The sequence below is a fragment of the Xiphophorus hellerii genome, chromosome 12 (assembly GCF_003331165.1).
Source record: "Xiphophorus hellerii strain 12219 chromosome 12, Xiphophorus_hellerii-4.1, whole genome shotgun sequence".
Classification (NCBI taxonomy): Eukaryota; Metazoa; Chordata; class Actinopteri; order Cyprinodontiformes; family Poeciliidae; genus Xiphophorus; species Xiphophorus hellerii.
The window spans coordinates 24,894,398-24,915,895 of record NC_045683.1 but is presented as its reverse complement, the minus strand read 5'-3'; the positions used below and the strand labels follow the sequence as shown (position 1 = coordinate 24,915,895).

The 21,498-nt window shown below is 39.3% G+C and overlaps 1 protein-coding gene across 1 annotated transcript in view; it reads right to left on the bottom strand.

Annotated features, from left to right (window-relative positions):
* Positions 1-2,669: 2,669 nt before the first annotated feature.
* LOC116730110 (transmembrane protein 132C) overlaps positions 2,670-21,498 on the bottom strand; it is a 181,368-nt gene continuing 162,539 nt past the window's right edge. Inside the window, exons 7-9 of the mRNA XM_032579121.1 lie at positions 9,308-9,581; positions 6,326-6,517; positions 2,670-4,476 (exon numbers count right to left, since the gene is read on the bottom strand). Of these exons, the coding sequence (XP_032435012.1) occupies positions 3,328-4,476; positions 6,326-6,517; positions 9,308-9,581 (1,615 nt within the window). The 3' untranslated portion in view covers positions 2,670-3,327. The remainder of the gene's footprint in view (positions 4,477-6,325; positions 6,518-9,307; positions 9,582-21,498) is intronic.

The following is a 21,498-nucleotide window of genomic DNA, read 5'->3' as shown; positions in this document are numbered from 1 at the left end:
ACATAACATCTAGGAAATTTTTCTAAACAACTTTTTATCTTTTGAAATGAACACCAAAGCAGTTCTTTTCATTTCTTGGACCCTGGACTAATACAGAACTGTGATATTAAATATAATGGATGGAGTGGCTTGGAGAGGAACGCAAAGGGTCAATTAATAATGCATCACACTCATTATGTGTGACAAAAACAACAGTTACCAAACTGTTTTGAGCATGATCAGTACCTCTGTGGAAAGATTGGGACGAGTGTGTCTGTACTTTGTCTAGGTCCTCAGTGCTGACTGGAGAAGCCTGGTTGCTGCATTAGTAGCTTACCCCTGTACACACTCATCTGCGTGGCTCGGTTACCTGGGTATTGGAAGGGAGGCTGAAAGCAGACTAAGACTTTTTAATGCTTTACTTGTGAGCTCTCATATCACATGAAACTTTGCACATCAGTATGTCACAGCGCTGCCCGGTGAGGAGAAACACGCACACGTCCAAATTGTGCATGTAGGCAGGATTCTGGTGACTTGAAGGACAGAGAATAGTTCAGGCTGCAGTTGAAATGGAGATAATTGTGAAAGAGTAACTCTGGCATTGTGTTTAACGGTGACAAAAAAGGACCACAAGGAAGAAATGTATAGTTGATTAATTTAAAATATAAATATAAAACACCGCTAGTGCCTCATGAGAAATGGCCCTGAGCTTCAGCGTGATCAGATCAAAGGTTGCTGAAAAATGCCTCGCATGTTTGATTCCTTCTGGCTTAGAGGAGAGAGGCTTTTGGTTTAAATTATTCAAAATGTCCGGCTCCAGATTGCACGTTATTCTATAAAGATCAACTGCAACCCTGATTGCTGCCGATAAACTGAATGAAATACTGATGCCGTTTCCTCCTTTCCTCTGTGGCTGAAACCCGCAGTAGAGGTGCAGAAACCTCCTGTATTTACAGGGAAATTCCACAGCCTGTTAAGTAGCAACCTTGTGCATATGTGACACAGTGGCAATAACATAATGATAGGATGTTACAGAGCAGGGGGAAAGCAGTTTTAAGTTATTATTTTCATTGAAACAAGGTTTGTCAGATTTGCCACAATCCACAGCTGTTCAATCAATGAGATCCTGGAGGCTGCAGAACAAAGGTCTGAACATCGACATAAAATATTTAATCTTTTCTTTGTACTCATTTTCTCTCACGTTATGAATATTCCTACCAGATTATTTGACAGATTAGAATTTCCACACAGATTAAGACTAAGAAATAAATCAACTGAGGGTAGCCTTGGCTAATATAAATTACATCCCAAAAGTATGCTCGTGTATTTCAGCCTCTCTTCTTGTAATATTGTAAGTTTTGTGGATTAACAATCAAGCCCAATGAGCAGCAGCACATTAAGTGAATTTTCTTCCTGCCTAATGGAAAATAAACAAGCCTCATACCCTACTGGGAAGATAATAACATTTCCTGAAAAAGAAAACACAATTTATCAGTTGAATGGCTTTGTTTAGGAGATTTTTAAATGATCATTGCTATTTGTGCAATTAGTAGAATGATCAAAGGAAAACATTACCACACCTTGAAATGATCCTTAGAGTTTTGTGTGCATAATAAATCCTGGATTGCCCAATATCTATGGTTTTACAACTCAAAGAGGAACAGAAATGTTAACAGCTAGATTAATTAATTTTTTTTTTTTCCTTTAATTGTTATTTCAAGGAGAAGTTCTCAGCTAACTCACTCATCGGAGGGTTAATCATAAAACAAACTCAGAGATTGCAATGCTACAAAGCTAGTGTAGCTATTCAGAACTTCCTTAGCTTTCCAAACTTGAATGCCATTACAGTTCTACAAATCTGGTTCAAGATCTAAAATATTTAGAGTGGCCAAATTGGAACCTGGAGAATTCAAGAGTAAATACTGAGATTTATAAAAACTGTGACCTGTTTGTTAAAACACATAAAGAAAGCATTCTTCAGTGTCTTACCAACCTTAGACAAAAGATTTTAAAAATCACACTCGAACTGAATTATTTTCAATTTATCATGAATCTTTTAAAAGATAGTTTGTAGTCTTAGAAAAACATACTAGTTAAAATGTTACCTCTTCTTGTATACATTATCTCTATATCTGTTGAGTTGCATCTATCGTCACAGCCATTGAAAGTAGCTATTGTCATAATTTTCAGAAACAAAACATTGGTCGTCTTTCAAACTGATTGCAAAGAGTTTGGGTCATTTTAGATTAATCTTTAATCTGCTCACTCTTGACTGTCAGATAAGAACTTTTCCTACAGTCTCCGGTCTGCCTGTCTGTGGCAGATAACTTGCTATTTGCTCGCAAGTACTCTACACATGATCTCATTATCAAAAAAGAAGAAGAAAACATCCCTGTTGCTGGCATTTTCCAATCCTGACAAGTTCAGAAACTAAAAATCTGTGTGGGCTATGTGTGAAATATCACATTATCACATTGTCAAGCCTCCTATGCTGAAAGCTTCCCCACACACTTGGCTGCCATGGCTGCAGATGGTTCATGTGTGTTATAAATTAGATGAATTCAGAAACATATTTCTTCGAATGGCAAGTTGCGAGAAGAGTTGTGCTCATTGTTTCTGATTAAAGTAACATCAGATTAATAGGAAATCTCAGCTGAGCTTATGAATGGACAAAGGAAAAAAAGAGCGGATTCACAGTCTGGACATTATTGTGTATTCCTTAATTATTATGAAAATACAATATACAGAGCAACAATACAATGATTTGGAGAATGTTCGGTTTGTACATAACAGGTTTTCTGCCTTGCTAAAGAAGGATAAGAAAGAATTGGAAATTTGTGCCTTTTTTTTTTTTCTTTCTCGGTACCAACAACATGCAGAAGCTCATCTGCTTTTGTCCAGAACTCTTCCTTCGACAGGGGGCGTGTGTTTTATGAAATGAGTATCCAAAGCAATACAAAACCTCCAAAACGATTTGATGTGCACACATGTTCCAAACATCGATCCAGCTGTTGTAGAGAGTTTGTTTAAAAATCGTTTAATAGTCACTTGAATGTCAACATCCGTCCTGGGTTTCTGGATTCTAATCCCTGTATTAACAAAACAACAATAAAAAGATCATCATCTAATGAACTAAAAGGGAAAGGATCCACCTGATTGACATGTTTGTGTGTATGTTTTTTTTTTTTTAATGGATTCATGACCGTCCTCTTAAATTTGAAGATCCTTTGGCAGTTTGAGGTGATTCTGTGTTCAAACGTCCTCCTCTTTCCCCAGACACGGATCTGTTGAGACCCACTCTCCTCTGAAAGGCAAAAGGGTGAGTTTGTAGCAAGTGTACGCTGTACATTACGCCACCTCTTTTAATGCACTGTCGTTTAACCTTTCCATGTAGTTACGCAACTCCTTGGAGTCTCCCAGCTGCACGTCCTGGCACACCCACTTAATGTCCTGGCTGTGGCTTCCTGTGAGCGTGCTGACAGCCGGGTGGCTATTGTCCGACGAAAGACTGGTGAACGTGGTGAACTTCACTCTTTTCCTCTTGGTGGTGGGAGAGTCCCCTTTCCCGTCCTTCGCTGTGTCCGCGGCGCGGTGCACCTGTCCCTGCACGTTCTTCAGCATGGAGCCGCCGTTAAGCAGGTGGCTGCCCTCCTCCAGGCCGCTGCTGGAGTCAATCATGGAGGTCTGCTCCTCCTGCTGCGGCGACAGGCTGATCTGACTCTCCAGCAGCTCTGCCTCGTTCCCCAGCCACACCCAGTCGTGGGCGTGGTTCAGGTTCTCCTGGCCCTCGATGGAGAGCTCCTTGTGGCGGTATTTAAGGGTGTAGGAAATGCAGTTGATGAGAAAGACCAGGATGGCGAGGCAGAAGACGCCGAGCAAGGCGTACATGCCAATCTCCAGGTCGGTGAGTCCGCGGCCGCCATGCATGAGGTCGTTGTCGGTGTTGCGGCCGTGAGGCAGATCCACCTGCGCAGGAAAGTCTGCAAAGTCAATCGGCATGTTTTGGCCACCATCGTCTGAGAGCTTAGGCCTGCGTATGATAGCACTTCTGGTCGTGGTCGCTCTCCTCGACCCCGCGTCTTCTATGTCAGAGATGGAGCTGCCGTAGTAGTGGGTATCCAGGCCGGTCCTGTCCTGTGACGAGAGCCTGCCTCTGTTCTCCACGTCGTCTCCGTCCGGGCCGTAGTCGTTGCTCCCTCCCCTCGAGCCTTCGCTGGGACCAAACGCCACCCTGACGTTACAGTTCCCTGCGGCCAGAACGCTGCGGCGTTTGAACTTCTGGCAAGCTTCGTTGACAGTCATTTCCACCCTGATGAGCAAGCCCTGGCCCTCCGCCTCCGTCACGACAATAGGCCACTTCCACGAGGGGTCCTGCTGCACCGTCACCACCCTCTCGTCCAGAGACATGGCGGTCAGCACGAAGAAGTCTGTGTTGTAGAGATCCAGCGGAGCCAGAGAGCCGTCACTGAACTGGAGCCAGGCGCTGATCAAGGCCTCCTGAGGAAGGAAAAGACGGAGAAAATAGTGATAAAACTTATAGAAATAATTATGACAATAACTTCACCAGGTTTTTCTCATTGAAATTAAAAAAACAACATAGTTACAAAAACCTTAAACATACAAAATATTATGTACAGATACACTCAAAAATATTTCATTTCTGCAACGTGAATGTAATGGGACCTACTGTATATCTGTCTGAGGAATGCCTTTTTCTGCCAAAACATTATTTTGCATGAATTGTAATACTTATTTCCAAATGTATATCATGGGAAAAGACTGCAGCAGATCATGTGAGCTACCTCTGAAGGTTAAAACTGTTAAGTGAGTGACAGTGAGAGAGAAAAGAAGAAACAAGGGGAAGATGAAAGAAAGAAAAAAGAGAGAGAGGGTGGGAAGTATTTATGCATCAGATGACCGAGAAATCATTTATGTCAACCGACTGATCAGAAACTATAATTTGCATCCATTTCAATGGTACCAGACGGGCAGATGGATGGATGGATAACAAACAAATGGATAGATGGAATTTATAACTTGCATTAAATCTAAGATATAGCTCGCAAACTCTGTGGCAACTCTCTCGAAGTTAAAAAGGAAACAGATTAAGGGGGAAGAAAAAGGAGATCAAAGGGTGACATCAAACATTGCTCGTGCCAATAAGGATTTGCCATATATTTGCTCTTAAAGCCGCCTTGTGCTGAAGCCTAACAACTGGCCGTTTAATGTTGCCGAAGGACAAATCCCAAAAGAGGAACAAGTAGCTCCCCACTGTGGTCTGCAAATGTTTCCTAATTACTGCCACCAGACGAGTAACGCTGCAGCGCTGCCTGCTTATCTTCACACTGTGCGTGAGGAGATGTAGAGATAAATGCCTGTTCCCTCCCTGCCTCTTCTGCTAGGGAAAGAGAGGTTAAGGAAAGTAGCAAAGCACAGAGAACACATGAGAGGGCTTGGTAAATCAAAGAAGCTACAATTCAAGTTGCCTTACCAAATTAGCAAGACGGAAAGTTTGATAGAACAGCCGCATTTTGAATACAAGTCATATTTTGGTGCCGTAGCTGTGATTTCACACTCGCATGCTCTGAGATTAAGTTTCCACTTTTAGCTGCTGCCCAAGAAGAAGAAGAAGAAAAAAAATAACATGTCTGTCACACTCCGGCTCTCAAACCTCGAGTTGAAGACCGCCGGGGGGAGTGCGGAACGAACACACAAACAAACGGACGTGTGTACTTGAGCACAGGAAGGCTCACAATTTGTTCACCCTCATCTGTCTGGAGGAATGCCTTTTCCTTCCAAAACAACAGTTTTTTGGGGTTTTTTTTAACTGAAATGTTTGATAAAACTTGCAATTTTATGCACAGGAAGATAAACACTACTGTGTGAAATTAACACCATTCTCTGTGGTAATCAGACCTGCCTAAATGGTGCGCAATTACATGTATTTGGGTTTTAATGTCATACATTACAATCAGCATTAGACGGAGCTAGACACCGTAGAGGCTAGCGGAGAGAAGACGAGGTAATTACAGCTCCGTTTCCACTTTTCAAAACAGATAGTGATTATTCCCATTAACATATAACCCGTATGTTTTATCTTCCAAAATTATCTAAACGATCCAGAAGTGTTTTTGTTTGCCTAAAAAATTATCGGCAGACAGATACAAAACAGCACATTTAATATCCTGTTGCCTCAAGTGCCATAAACACAGCAAAACTAATTATACTTTACAAAATGTTTAATTGGAAAATTCTGAAATTAATCACAGATTATCACATAAATTGTATTTTATGACTTCCTTTTATAAATTCACAGATTGCTCTGATAAATATAATCTGTTCCGACCTGTTTGGGGTTCTGCAGAACTTCCTGTGTGCTGGTAGTAGCCAGGATGGCCCTGTTACTTCCTGGACTCAACTGCAGGCCCATAGACAGTCCTGTCACCAGCTGGACCCCCAGTTCTGCGATGGTCACTTTGTCGTCCACCACTGTGACAGTTTTCTCCGCCAGGATTGAGTCGGACAGTGGGGACAGGACCTGGAGGCAAAATCAAAGTGTCACAGAGGAAAAACAGATCATTTCAAAAGATGGTAAAAAAATATATATATACATATACATAAGAGGAAATTGGACTTCTCTTGTTTGGAGGATTAAATTGATCAAGTAATATCTTTCTTCAAATGTAGGAGGTCAAAAAGCAATTGGGAGGGGAGCACCTTTTAACATCCAAGTAGAAGAGGTGCTGGGGTGGAGAGATAGCTTCATTACTTCAGCTGCTTCAATATGTCCAACATGGTTCAACTACAGATCAATTTGGCTAATTTGGAGGAAATCATAGATCATTTCAATTTTGTTTCCTGATGGTCAGTTGATCATTATTTAAAAAGGAACAACAAAAATGTGGCATAAACGCAAAAGTAACGCACCACAGCCAAACACTATGAATGCCACACCCTTGACCCGAGAATACATACACTATTCGGAACAAGAGTGAATCATAATGCAAAATGTGTCGCATCTGATGTCAAACATGATGTCAAAAACCCAATTTCCTCATGTTTTTGGGCTATGGAGAAAGTATTTTTTACCACATTGATGGTAGGATAAGTCTTCGCGAAAAACAGAACATTTCGAGACCTTCTCAGCAGCTGCTCCCTCAGAACTGGCCAATCTATTAACTTCTAGACATCATCAGGTTACCCTTATTTCCATTAATATCCCCCTCCCTAGAGAAAAAAAGCCCTATAGCATCCACATCATAATGCTTGGAGCACCAAATAAACATACTTTTCATGGAACAGGAGAGCCAAATGCACCTACTCATCTAAGAAACGATTGACTAGCCCATAAAGTGGAACATCAACAACAACGGATGCACTTCCATACTAGCACTTTAATTCCTTTCTTTTCTCTGCATCTCCCCTCTAAACACTAAGTCTTCCCCGAGAGACATAAACAGTATGACGAACATGGCACGACCCAGAAAGAGAGCAATTCATTTCAGACGTTGATCATGGGAAAATCTCGGCACATATTCACTGTTGCCTATGTTGCTTGATTGACAGGCTGTGAAGATGTTGCAAGAAAGTGAATCACTCTGAGTTGCATGTGGTTTAGAAAAATGTTTTTTCTTCCATAGGTTAAATCCCACAGAGTGACAAACTTAATGCAAAACAATTCTCAAAAATGCAGGGGGTTTTTTTCCAGCTGGGTGGCTCACCCAATGAGCTCAGTCTACTGTTGTCTGTCTGACAAAACTGCCTTCTCCTTAAATCACACACAAAGAGAAAGATTTCAGCCGGATACAAAAGCAGGGAGTGTAAGAACGAATGCTGAACCCTGAGCTGTCGTCCTGTGCATGCATATGCGTGCCGGTGTCTCCTCGTGTATCAGATGACATGCGGGCTGTCGAAGGTAATCGCAGCTGTCAGACCTTTGCGTTCATCACGCACTCAGGTCCGTGCTTGTTTTCTGAGTCTGCGAGAGAGTTTGTGGAGGTGAACACACGTCTGCCCTCCACAACGCCAAGAAGAAGATTCTGCTTTTTTTTTTGCTGATGTCATTAGGAGGTTGAGATTCACTCAGTCAGAGTGAAGAGCTGACAAGCCCAAAAAGGCCAACTCACGGCGACACACGGCCGAGCACCTGTCTACTCTGGACAAAGAGAACGTACCAATCAAATACAGCAAGGGTCTTCCCGACTTGTATTGCCTTTGCAACAAACAATGTGTTCATGTTCCATCGGGACACTACTCGTACGTTAATCTTTCTCTAGCAAAAATACGCCCAAAGGGTTTACATGATCGTTTTTATTTCCCGGCTGAGTGCAAATTTAGAGCCTTACTGTTTGTAGCTTGTGGTAAAAAAGGATAAGAATCACAACTGCTGGACCCTGTTTGATAAGGAGTGAATTACATGTTCAGTAGAGATAAGGCCTCATAGTGGGAAAAGTGTCCATATGTGCAAAAGACAAAGATTTCATTGGAATGCTTAATAAATTAGCAGAAAGCCAAGGAGTTGAACAATGGAGTCAGCCCTCTGGTTCTGATTATGGGAAAAGGAGAGAAAAAAAAACTTTTTTTGACAACTATGTTATACTCTATTAATTCATGGTAACAGGAAGGAGTTTCTATTTTGTCCTCAAGTTCCTGCGTGCTGTGCCTCGCTAAAGTATTCATACTCCTTGAACATTTCCACATTTCGTCACGTTACAACCATAAACATTAGTGTTTTTATTGGGACTGAGTGTGATATACCGAAAAAAGAGAGAAGAGTTTATTTGTGAAGAAGAGTGAAAAGAAAGCATGGTAGAGAGGTGTGGCATTCATTTTTATTGTATAAAGGTCGTAGCTTCAGTACTCATCTCTTTGTAATTTTATCTCAGTAAAAAACAGTCATTCTTTAAAGGCATCACAGGTTTTTGAAAAGATTAATGACAGCCACTGCTGTGGGCTTTATGGGATTTCTATGGTTTCTAGATGTGAAAAGATGGAGCAGACAAAAGACTTGCAGCTTCAACAAAGGCAACCATGTATCATTGTCATTCCACTTTTCTACAATGTAGTACTTTGTGTTGGTTAATCTCATAAAATCTATCAAAATACAATGAAGAAAGAGAGGTAGTAATCTGACAAAATGTGAACATTCAAGAGGGGTAGATACCTTTTCAAAGCTCTGTATTTTTGTTTATTTTGCCAAAAAAAACCCCAAAAACTTTAAAGTTGTCCAGCGAACTGGCCCAAAAATATTCATACAAATTAGAGCTGGGTTTTTTTTCTGTTACGACACTTTTGTTTTTGTTTACTTATGGTAGATCTCGTGATATACCTGGATAGTGGTCATTCCTGGGTCTTGTCCAGCCAGGATCCTTCTGTCAAGCAGCTTTGCTATATGGGGGTCTTCTACCTTCAGGAAGTCCCCTACAAGCTCTGTGATGTCCACCTGCCAGTCGGAGCCCAGCATGAAGGCGGTCTGACCTCGCGCTTCGGCTGACTCGGCTATAAAGTGGGTCAGGACTTTGACCATAGCATGCTGGTACTGCAGAGTGCAGCTTCGTCCCCGCCTGTCCTCGTCGTCCTCGTCCTCGATGTCCCATGCGGCTCTGACAAGAAGATAAGGTAAAAAAAAAAATTACTGCTGTGCAACATGAACACGTGGTTTAGGGCTCATTTCTAAGCCCCAGAGACAGCAACACCGTCCACATCTCACCGCAACACATCAAAACCAACAACCTAACCAATAATAAATTGGTTGGACTCCATGAACAGGTTGTCAATCAAAGTAGACCAGGGACTTCTGGCAGAACTTCAACTACGTCCACCACGCACTTTAAAAGAAAAAAAGATCTGAAGGATCCACAACCTCCAGAAACACTTTCTTTTTTTTCTTTTTACTTCCAAAGCTGTTCTTTTCACTTCAAAGGTTGCTGAAGTTCTGAGCTGTAAAAGTAATTCAGCGCAGAGGGTGAGCCCCAACTTCTTTAAGCCGACTCGACTCTCAATGTCACCGTTACAGTTGGGGCTTCAGAGAGAAACCTGGAGGTTTGATGGCAGCCATACGAGAGAGCGCATAAATGGTGCCACATGTTCCCTCTCACCTCCAGTTCAGCTTCCGTTTCGATTATTGTTTAGTCATTGAGGCCAACAAACGTTTAATATCACACTCAGCAACTCTTTGGTGTTTATTTTTAAAATGCAACATTTTTAATTTGTTGAAAGCATGAATGTATGTAAACAAACTGGAAGATGACATGATCATGGCTGTAGACTAATAAACACAATAAATCACAATGCACTTGTTACCTACTAGTGCTTATATTTATATATTCATTAGTATGTGTGAATTTTATTAGGGTTGTAACTTCGGAGTCTATTTGCACTACTATAGTGCCTTGAAATTGCCCCTCAGGGACAAATACAGTTGTTTGAGTTGAATTGTGTTGAACTGAATACAATTCAATTTGCAACTTGGCGCTATTGACCTCAGATTGGGGCCATACCAGAGTCCAGGCTGGTGTCTGGTTTGGCCCCTCTGGAGAGATCTGAAAATAGCTGTACAGACGTCTGACTCCTTCCAACCCAATAGAGCTGGACATGTAAAGTAAGAACACATTTTTTTAAAAATAATTTATAAATAAATATTTCAAAAATGCATTTGCTTGCCAGGGCATTCAGCCGGAGGAAATGATCTCCATACAAGAAAAAGAAAAAAAAAGTCAAATTCTGCACTGTAATTGCTTTTATGAACCATGAATTGCTGAAGCTGAAATAAATGACTGGTAAATTGAAAAAAAAGTAATGATTAGATTCATCTGTAGTAAAAGTGGTCAGATTGAGCTGATTTGATAAGACATGATTAAGGTGCTCCTAACTGGCAGCTCACATGGACTGTGTTTCACATGAGGCTCGCAGCCCAGAGACTGGACGTGCACAAATACTAATCAGAGGAAATTTTACAATTTGAGTAATTTTGCAATTGCTGCCATGTAATTTTAGTATTGCAAGGTTAACAGATGTCAGTGCTGGAAACCATCTGATCTTGTCAATGTTTCATTTATTTATTTTATTGGATTTGATTTTATTTTCTGGGGGAGAGGCTTACATAGAAGTGATAACCTGTAGAACCCTATTAAAGTCATTTCATAAAGTGACTTTCTAGCCTCTATGATTCAAATAAGCAACACCACTATAACTACACATTACTCACTCTACTGGGTTTAATTCGTCATTCTTCATGTGATATTACATTTTGAGAAGGTACGTTATTGTTTTCTTGTCCATGATTTTCAGCCAACATGTCATATAGACTAAACTTTGTTGCTTTTTGATCACCTTGTGACTTGTGGAGGCAAATGAAATACATTTTATTTCTCCTTTTAGTGCTTGGTAACTTTGCTGTATTTATTTAGATTTCTTTTCTGCTAATTGATCGAATGTTGCGTTAGATCTGAGGATTATAGGAAGTGATTATAAGCATGCTGGGAATCATTAAAGGAAACAATAATTAGTTAATGTTTTAGCAACACGCTGCAAAATACAGAGGATCCACTGAATGCTAATTTTTCTCTTTTGAAATTTGTATATGGAAACAACTTTTCCAGTTAAAAATAATTACATTTTTTTTTTTTTGTTGTTGCAAGTACCATCACTTGACAAAATACTGTCATATTTCAGCAAGAAGACAAGTTCTTAATACGATAACCTACTACCATAACCCAGTCAGAGATGTGGCGGTAAGTCTCCAAAAACAAAAAAAAAATATACCAAAAACGTATATTTTGGTCCTTGGAAAAACAATTAAAAGGTGGACTCTAATTTGTTTTATATTTACAACTTTTTATATTTTTTTGCACCTAAAAATGATAGATGAATTTAACCAATATTATACAGTTACTCAAGCTGTTACAGCCATTTTAAAGACTGGGGGAAAAAAAAAAAAAAAACAGTCTGGCATTAATTTCCCTGAATAAATTTTATGTGCCCATTTCAGCAACCTTCCTTGCTTAACCGAGCTAAGTCAAACACACGGCGACTGGAGTATGTCATAAAGAGCCGTTTAAAAAACGAGTCGTGATGAAATGCTGCTGATCAAACCTGCTAGAGACGCTCCATCCTTTGAATGGCCATCGCTTTTCTTTCTCCGAGCCTCTTCCTCACCGTTTTGAAGCGCCCGCTCTGAATCCTAAATGTGCTTACACCTCCTTACTGCTTTACTTAATAGCCTCCCTGATTGCTCTGTTGCCTGCAAATCTAATTTTATTACTTTAGGCAACAAATCAGCCAACAGAGGCACAACTCGTTCGCACCGGGAAAATTGCCTTGAGTTTGACAAACTAGGTTTAAATGGTTGGAATATAATTAGATTTTGCTCATAACTGCTTTTCTGTATATTGCTTCAACAAACACCTTTGTAAAAAAAAAAATAAATAAAATAAAATCACAGAATGAAGCGCTGTGAGGTGTTGAAAAAGCAGCTCTTAAATTGTTGATCAAGGAGAATAAATGCTGTTACAGCTATCCAGTCTTCCACTGATGCACAGCTGGACTGTTTGCAGACAAAAAAGCTACGTCGGCACGACTATTAATCATATATGTATACTGTGACTTACATTCACATTTTCTTCTAATCATCTGCCTTGGTTCCTTTCTCATACACGCCAGCAGAGGTTGCAATCGCAATAACGGGGAGAAGAAAAGAAATTAATCTCTTAAACTGTTTTTCTTGCGATTATCCGCTCTGCTTGTCTCTTTCTGTCGGAATCCCCTAGGAAATCTGACTGACTGCTAAGCCACGGGAATAAAGATGTTAGCTGCAAGCGCCACAGAAAAGCCAAGGGTACAGAGAGATTTGAAGTTAAGAGCTTAAAAGCTTTGCTGGCAGGACTGATTTCACATGCAAGCGGATGGCAGCCAATAACCGAAAAATAGATTCTGGAAATGGACGCCGTGGCACTAGGAAGAAGCCCTATATGTTCAGGATTCATGGCATCATCACAAGTGGTCTCCCAACTGAGTCGCGGCAAAAACGATTAGACTCTGCAGCAGGTTGTTTAGAAAAAACTGTGACAAGAACCACCACACTCTGGCAATATTGTGATATTAAAACACAAAGTAAATGTAATATTTTGGACTTTAATTTTTAGGCAGTTTTGAATTTTTTTTTTTTTCATTGAGCACTGTAAGTTTAAATTTGCTGCAAATATTAGCTCCACAAGTTCACCTCGGATTGAAAAGGTGCGAAAGCCTGATTAGTCCACAGAAGTTTCATTCAGTCTAGTTAACATCAAGTCATAAAAAAAACATAAGAAAAAAGGAAAGAATAAGAAAAAAAAGTCTAAAATCATGCAACCTTACAAAATATCTATGCCTTGATCTTTTAAAAACGATCTGCTTGTCTTTACCTACTGCAGAAATAACAGACTACGTTCCTGGTTCTGGAAGTTTTGTAACTACTGAAAACAGATTGGCCCGTTTCGTTCAAGCCACTGAAGCATTCTTGTGAATTTGTTAATGTGTATAAATGAATAAATGACATTTTACTGTCATCAAATCAATAAAATCCTTTTTATAATTTCTGGGATTTTTTTCTTTTTTCCCCCTCACATACACTGCCTGGCCAAAAAAAAAGTCGCCACCAAAAAATGGTCACACTCTCTAATATTTTGTTGGACCGCCTTTAGCTTTGATTACAGCCCGCATTCGCTGTGACATTGTTTCAATAAGCTTCTGCAGTGTCACAAGATTTATTTCCATCCAGTGTTGCATTAATCTTTCACCAAGATCTTGTATTGATGATGGGAGAGTTTGACCACTGCGCAAAGCCTTCTCTAGCACATCCCAAAGATTCTCAATGGGGTTAAGGTCTGGACTCTGTGGTGGCCAATCCATGTGTGAAAAAGATGTCTCATGCTCCCTGAAACACTCTTTCACAATGTGAGCCCGATGAAATGTCAGGTCTAAAATACCTATTAGAGACAATTTAACAAACACAAGAAAGACAAGAGAGTTAGATTCTTTTATACTCGCGAGGAGAGCAGACAGAGAGATGTTTCCAGTTACAAATCTCCGACTACTCTGGAAACACATCTGTCTGTTCCTCTCTTTTATTGATCTTTAGGAAACCCTGCCACACGGGGCGCTGCAACTCTAAAAGGGTGGAGTCAAAGCATTCATCACATGGTTGCAGCGCTAAATAATATTCACTTCTAGACACATGTTATCTATACTCTAAATCTTTCTTGCTCCAGGCCCGGTGTGAAACAAGACACATTGCATAGCTTCAAAGCAACGGCTTTGTATCACAAAGCAGCACAGAGCAATTAACACCTCTGTCTTGTAGGAAGTCCTGCAGGGCAACAGCTGCTGAGAGTAGCTGTCACCCCTATTTCCCAGGGCAGTCTCAGGATAGAATCAAAGTTATTTAACACACAGAAACATTATCTAAATGTAACTACAAGGCTACATGATACAACAAATATTTGATAATTACTAAAAATACAATTTACCTAACATTTCCCTCCTGTTTAACAAATATTTGGTGTCGTCTAATATCCCTCCAAAAACAGTCACTTCAAATGATTTCCGCTGGGAGTTCATTTTTTGGAAAGCAAACATTTTTACACTCAGGGGTTATACCCAGTCCAAAAATTAGGATCTGGATACCTGTCAGAAGAAGAGTCATCATCAGAGTAGGCTTTGTCAACATCAGATTTTTTCTCTAATAAAGGATACATCCGTGCCATCTGGTCCTCCATGGGTGAAATCGCTGTGGTAATGAGACGGTTAAACAAAGAACGCAGGCACAGAACAAAACAACATCCACACAAAGTCAAAATTGCAGCAAAACTGCAATTGATACTAAGACAGAGGACACAAGGTTTCTATACTTCCCAAAGGCATCCATCCATGCATCCCACATGGAAGTATCCACTCCAGAGTGTTCCTTCATTTTGCCATTAAGGGTGCAAAGCCCTGTAATGGCCTTCGTTAAGCTTCCATCAGCTGCTGTATTGTTTGGCAAAAATGTGCAACATTTTTCTCCAAAAATCATGCACACCCCTCCTTTCTCAGCCAGCAACATGTCAAGAGCTATACGGTTCTGGAAAGCCATCAGTGAAGTAGCAGCCAGCTGTTCATGCACTGCCTCGAAACCAGCCTGTGTCCAATTTCCCAGTTTTTGCACATTGTAATGGATGTAATTTATTCTGTCTACGTTTTTGTCAATCGTGCACCACCAACAAATTGTAGATTCAAAACCAGCCCCGACCTGATCAACTAATTTATATTCATCAGGCACTCCACTAGGGACTCCGATGGCATCGATGTATGTCGGATCAGTATCTGTATTTTCCATGTCACTTCACGTTTCTGTAAGTGTTGCCTCTTCTGAAATAAAACACTAGACAAAGAGAGTATTAGATCTTCAGCAGATGTAGGATATACAGATACAGGTACTAACAGAGAAACTAATGCACAAAACCCTGTTACCACCAGCTTCAAAAGACATGTTTCCAAAGTAATGTTTTGCCAAAATGTTAAACATATGCAGATCTTTCTCTTAAACCAATCTTATAAAATAAAACTAAACAAACAAAACAAAACAATAAACAAAAGCTTAAAATTTGCTGCAGTTGTACAGTTTACATTTATCATCAAAACAATGAATATCAATGTGAATTAGACAGTCCAGTTTAAATTACTTTTATAGTACAAACTAGATCTTACTGGTTATTTGTCTAAAACATTCAACATGTTTTCCTTAAACAAAAATTCAAAAGAGTTAAACTTAGAGAAATTATAATGTCATTGTATAATTTAACAAATCTAGACATTTTCAGAATATATCAATTTTACCTAGGTCTTTTACTTGTCGTTGAATTTAACGTTTCATTCAAAATCGTTTTAAATGGATGTAAATCAAAACAAAAATCAAGTTTAGAAAAATTATTATAATCCCACCTGAGTACTTTTACTGATTAGTGATAACTTTAATCAATAACAGATTCTTCAAAACATTTCTTTAAACATTTTTGCTCCATTAAATTAATGCTCTGAAAATGGCTAACACAATAATATTTTTAATTTCTATAATTGTTTTCCTAAGTTAATTTATCAAAATATGCTTCAGTAATTGCTATAAATTTGTTATCTATTGGTTACAAAATATTTTAGCCCCCTTGTCAGAACATCTTTTAATGGAGAACGACTCAAAACCATTCAAAAGAAACATCTTTCACCCGACCATATCTTTCCTTTCACTTTTTATGTGTAACACAGATCAAACATGTTCTTCAAAAATAAAAAATTTTATTTAAGTAATATAAAAGATAAACCTATAACAATATTCTCCCCCCTGTTGATGCATTATCTGCTAATGCATCACATTTCTACGACTTTTAAATAACGATGTTGATAAAACAGGTTTATGATGTTCCCTGAGAAATTCTACCAAATTCAATGCTGCCTTTTTCCCAAAAGGTGAAACTCGTCAAAACAAACAAAACAATTCATTTTAGCATGCTTTAAATCTTCAAGATTACTATTTTCCCAAAACACTTCATGTTACAGTTTTAAAACTCCTTATCTCATTTAACTCTTATGATTGTCAGATAATTTATTTTACAAACTCCTCAAAAATTTTCACTAGTGTTTGACAAGGCGTGTGTACCAATTTAGACTCTGTGAAGGTTTCGCATTAACCAGCCAGAGAGACGTTGAAGAAAATTCAAAAACTATAGTCTACAAAGAAAATCCAAAAATGATAAATTGGGCCCAAACTAAAATCAACATAACAAAGTACAATTCAGTCGGTAGCAGAACAAACTCAAGCACAAACTGACTTAACAAACAAGACATGAGGGGAACTTAAATAGTGGCTGATCAGACCATTAACACATAATAGGGGTAATTAACACCCAAAAACCTAAAAAATACTGGTCAAAATATCACTAAATCTACAAATGAAAGAAATTAAAATAAAAACCAAATTTCCCCTCCCTGGGTGAACAAATGGAATGGCCCGCTAAGGAAGTTTGACACCCATATATGGACACCAATCAGCTGGAGCTCATCTGTATGATGAGCAACAGGTCCAGAGGAACTGGTAACTCAAAAGAAAGAAATTAATTTGTTATATTTAACAAATATAAAGAACGGACACTTACAGTTAACTAAATGAGTGCACAAACAAATAGCCAACCAAAAAGTCAGACCAACGAAAACAAATTCAAAAATAAAAAGATCACAAAGCAAATCTATAACCCCACCATAAAATCCCTCCCCCACTTCTCGGAGGGGCCGACTTTATGGCAGGAAAGAGAGCCGATAAGGATCTCAAGAGGAACTCCTAATTCTTTATTAGGCTTTTGGCACTCGAATCATCAGATATGTTTTAGTTTCTTCTAGTTTTAAAATTTGAACTTAAAAACCTTTTGTTGTTCCTCTACTGATATTTTGTCAAGAGGTACTTTTAGATGTTGGGAGTGAAAGTGATTTACATCACACCTTCCCGTTCTGTCTTGCTGAGTTACTACAAGTGGGGGTTGCTTCGCACTTAAAAATAGTGGTATGCTAAAGGCTTCACATGTTAATTAGTTGAATCTAGTGGGGGTAGAAGTTACAGCTCAACTCTGTGGCCCCCCTGCGGAGCTGCTACAAGGGGGGGGCTGCAAGTCTCCTGATCTACATTATTCTCTACAAAAGTTCCACCAGATCCACTTTGATTAACCCATAAGTTATTTCTAACTTAATATTATCCTTCAACAACAAATTTGTACAGTGTAGCAAACTTTTTCTATATTCAATCAATTTCTAGTCAACAAGTGAGTTACTTCTATTTTATTCTGTCTTCTTCATCCATAATTCCTGTAGATTTAATAATATTTTATCTATCCTAAAGTTTTGATCAGTTTAAAAAGACTGATTTTGAAACTATCTAGAATCGGTTGCATACTGCAGTTTGTTGTTATCGGAGCAATGCCTCTTACAGTTAGAGCCTGTTTCTATTTATTTATTAACTTTATTTCCTTATTTCATTTGCAGCCCTCTCTTCTTTCTGTAGGCATTTTTTGAAATGAAATGACCTTTTGTAATGCATTAAAAGTTCTTAAAAAAGAAATAAATCCATAAATAGAATATTTTAATAGGTCTGCACGAGTTACTGGTTTTCCTGTAGAAGTTATCATACCCCTATTTTGCCAGTACTGTGCAAACGTGTGTACTGTTGCAAACGCATATTGACTATCGGTGTAATCGTCACTGCTTTATCTTTCATTAGTTTACAAGCGGTGGTTAGCGCTATCAATGCTGCAGCCTGAGCCGAGTAGTGTGAGGGAAGTTTTTCAGCTTTTAACACTATTTTTTTTTTTTTTTTTTTTTCAGTCACTACTGTATAACCGGTTTGAGTTTCCCCTTGTACATTTTTCTTTGAGGAACCATCAACAAAAAGTATTTCACCGTGATCTAATGGTAGATCTTTTAAATCATTTCTACTCTTTGCATTTTGTTCTGCCATTTCCTGACAATCATGCTTTGTACCATCATCTGGAAGAGGTAACAAAGTTGCAGGATCTTAAAATCGTGCATCTTTCAATAGTTAGATGAGGTTGTGATAATAATGTACTCATACAGGAGAGATGCCTCGCAGGCGATAAGAAAGCCATATTTGTTTGTAATAATAGTGCTGAAACTGCATGTGGTACTTTTAATGTTAATGGATGAAACAGTACAATAGGAGCACTAACTTCTACTGCCATAGAAGCAGCAATCACTGCTCTCACACAGGGAGGCTGGGTACACGCCACACTATCAAGTTTGGAAGAAAAATATGCTATTGGTCTCATTTTATCACCATGTTGCTGAACTAGCACCGAGGTCATATACTGACCTTTGCAATCCACCATCTGGAAAAAATGTTTTTTTTTTATAGTCTGGTAAGGCGAGCGCAGCACTTGACACTAGGGCCTGTTTTATTTCACTTAGTGCTGTCTCTGCTGCCTCTGTCCATTCCAAAGAGGAAGACATTTTCAGATCCTTTTCATACATTAATTTGCTTAAAGGGGCCACAATTTCTGCATAGTTAGGCACCCAGTTTCGACAATAGTTAGTTAACCCCAGAAAAGACATCATCCGTTTTTTTTTTTGTTTTTTTTTTTTTGTTTTTTTTTTGCGGTTTTGGTGCCTGGAGAATCGTTATTTTTCTATCCTCCATTATGGTCCGCCCTCCTGCACTTAAATTATGACCCAAATATTTTACTCGTTCTTTACACAGTTGGAGTTTATTCTTATTGACCTTATGACCTTCCTCAGCTAAATGTTTTAGAAGCGCTAAAGTGTCTTGTTTACAGATTTTCATGTTTGGAGATGCTAATAAAACATCATCTACATATAACAAGACTTGGCTCCCTCCTGTGCATCTGTTTTTAAAGGATAATGCTTAACTTTTGGTCTAAACTCTGTTTTGGGTATTGTTAAGGAAATATGGCTATTTTTATGGTTTAATATAGTTAAGCTAATGCCATGTGCGTTTAAATAGATCAACATTCCTATCTGGACAAGCTGATGCAAGGTAGGACTTCAGAGCCTGGCAAGGCTGTAACTTAAAGCTGCCATAAAACAAACATGCTCCTGAAAGGCTTTAAATTAGGAGGCCATAAAGAATATCTTCCCCGGCTCACAGGTCAGAGGTCGGGGGTTTCCCAGGAGCGTAGAGTTGCATCTGGAGTTGTTCACAAACTTAGGAATCTTGGAAACACTTAGGTTTAATTTCTGATATACTTTGTTAATATTAATAGCAATAGTGTGTTAGATTAAAGTATATTACCAAAGCTCCAAGTACTAATCTAGTATATGGAATGTATTTGAAAATGTACTAACTATAACAATATCGGAATCAAGAGAAACGCCTTCACTAGAAAAGGGAATGCTCAATAATAAAAATGCAGACAACTGTCCTGTTTTTGCTTTTAAACATCAGCTGTCTCCAAAAGCGCCTTTTTTATATCCTCCAGGGTCCACGTTCTATATACCAGAATCGTGGGCGCTGCTCCATCGTCCCTTACAGTAGGATTTGCTACTTGTATCATAGGATAAAGATCAGTGTGTGTGTGGCTGACTATTTGCCTCTTCTGAAGGGCAACATGGGGGAGGGAGAAAAAGCCCAGTGGGAGCTACAGCTCCCTGCACCAAAATTTCTCCCCAGTTCTTAGACCACTTAAAGTTTGCTTTTTGTGATCTAGTAATAGATCCCTCACTACCTTTTTCATATTGTGGGGGTGAGGGCAAGTCGGGGTATAGTTTTGCATTTTGTATTATTTGTTTCTCACCTTCTGTTTTGTTATTTTGGTATTTGGTAACTTCAGCTACGTCCCCTCCCCCTCCTGCTGCTCCCTGCTCGTCTGCCTGCCTTTTCACACTTCTGAAACTTGTCTCATCATCCTCCCTTCTATAAAACATCAAATTCTTTGATTTCTGTGGGTTTGACTTTGTTTTTATTTTATTTTATCCTGCAATACTGTTAGTTTCTGTGAATTTAGACGGCCGTCAAAGTTGTAGTTTGTTAACCATTTATCTAAATATTTTATTTTATGCGGATCCTGATTTTCAACATATTTCCAGTCATTTGATTTCAAACTGTGTGTTGGCTTATTCTTGCTTATACTTTGCCCATTTTTTTTATTTATTTATACAATTTAGCCCAGTTTGTCCGACTCATAGGGAATCCTATAAACTGGAGATCTTTTCAGCAGGCCAGCAATTAAAAATACCTGTAGTGGTAACCCCCGCTTCAACTCTTTCGAGTGGGGGGTTCTTACCTCTGCATCCAGGACAGGTTTGCTGGTTACAACCCTACTGTTTTTATATGAGATAAAACACCAAATGGTATTTAAATCTCCAATCACACTCACAATCATACGTTTGTTGCGGAACTTAAGCGCCTGCTCCGCCGGACTCCGCCATCCGTTCCAATTACAATTTTACTTCCAATTTATTAAATTTTACTGCAGGTTTATACTAGGCTCCGTGCGCCTGTTGTTTTTCCACGAACTTTTGGCCAAGGGCTTCGGACGCCCTTCACGGATATTATGTTTTATTTTTACCTGTTAGAGTCTAGAATGTCCAGGGTTTTCTTATTCGCGCAATGACCCTCAGTCATTCGCCACACATTTAAACAAGAATCTACTCACCCTCTCCTGTCTTCCCCTCAGAGCCGTCAACCGTAAGATCCCAGCAGGCAGGCAGAGCGCCAGCCCTTTAACAGGTTCTGATAAGCTTCCACTAGGAAACTTGCCGTGCGCACGGTCTTTACTGGGGTCCACCATGCCCGCTGGAATCCTTCCGGTATATTGGCATCCGGCTCGAAGGACCAAATAATGTCAGGTCTAAAATACCTATTAGAGACAATTTAACAAACACAAGAAAGACAAGAGAGTTAGATTCTTTTATACTCGCGAGGAGAGCAGACAGAGAGATGTTTCCAGTTACAAATCTCCGACTACTCTGGAAACACATCTGTCTGTTCCT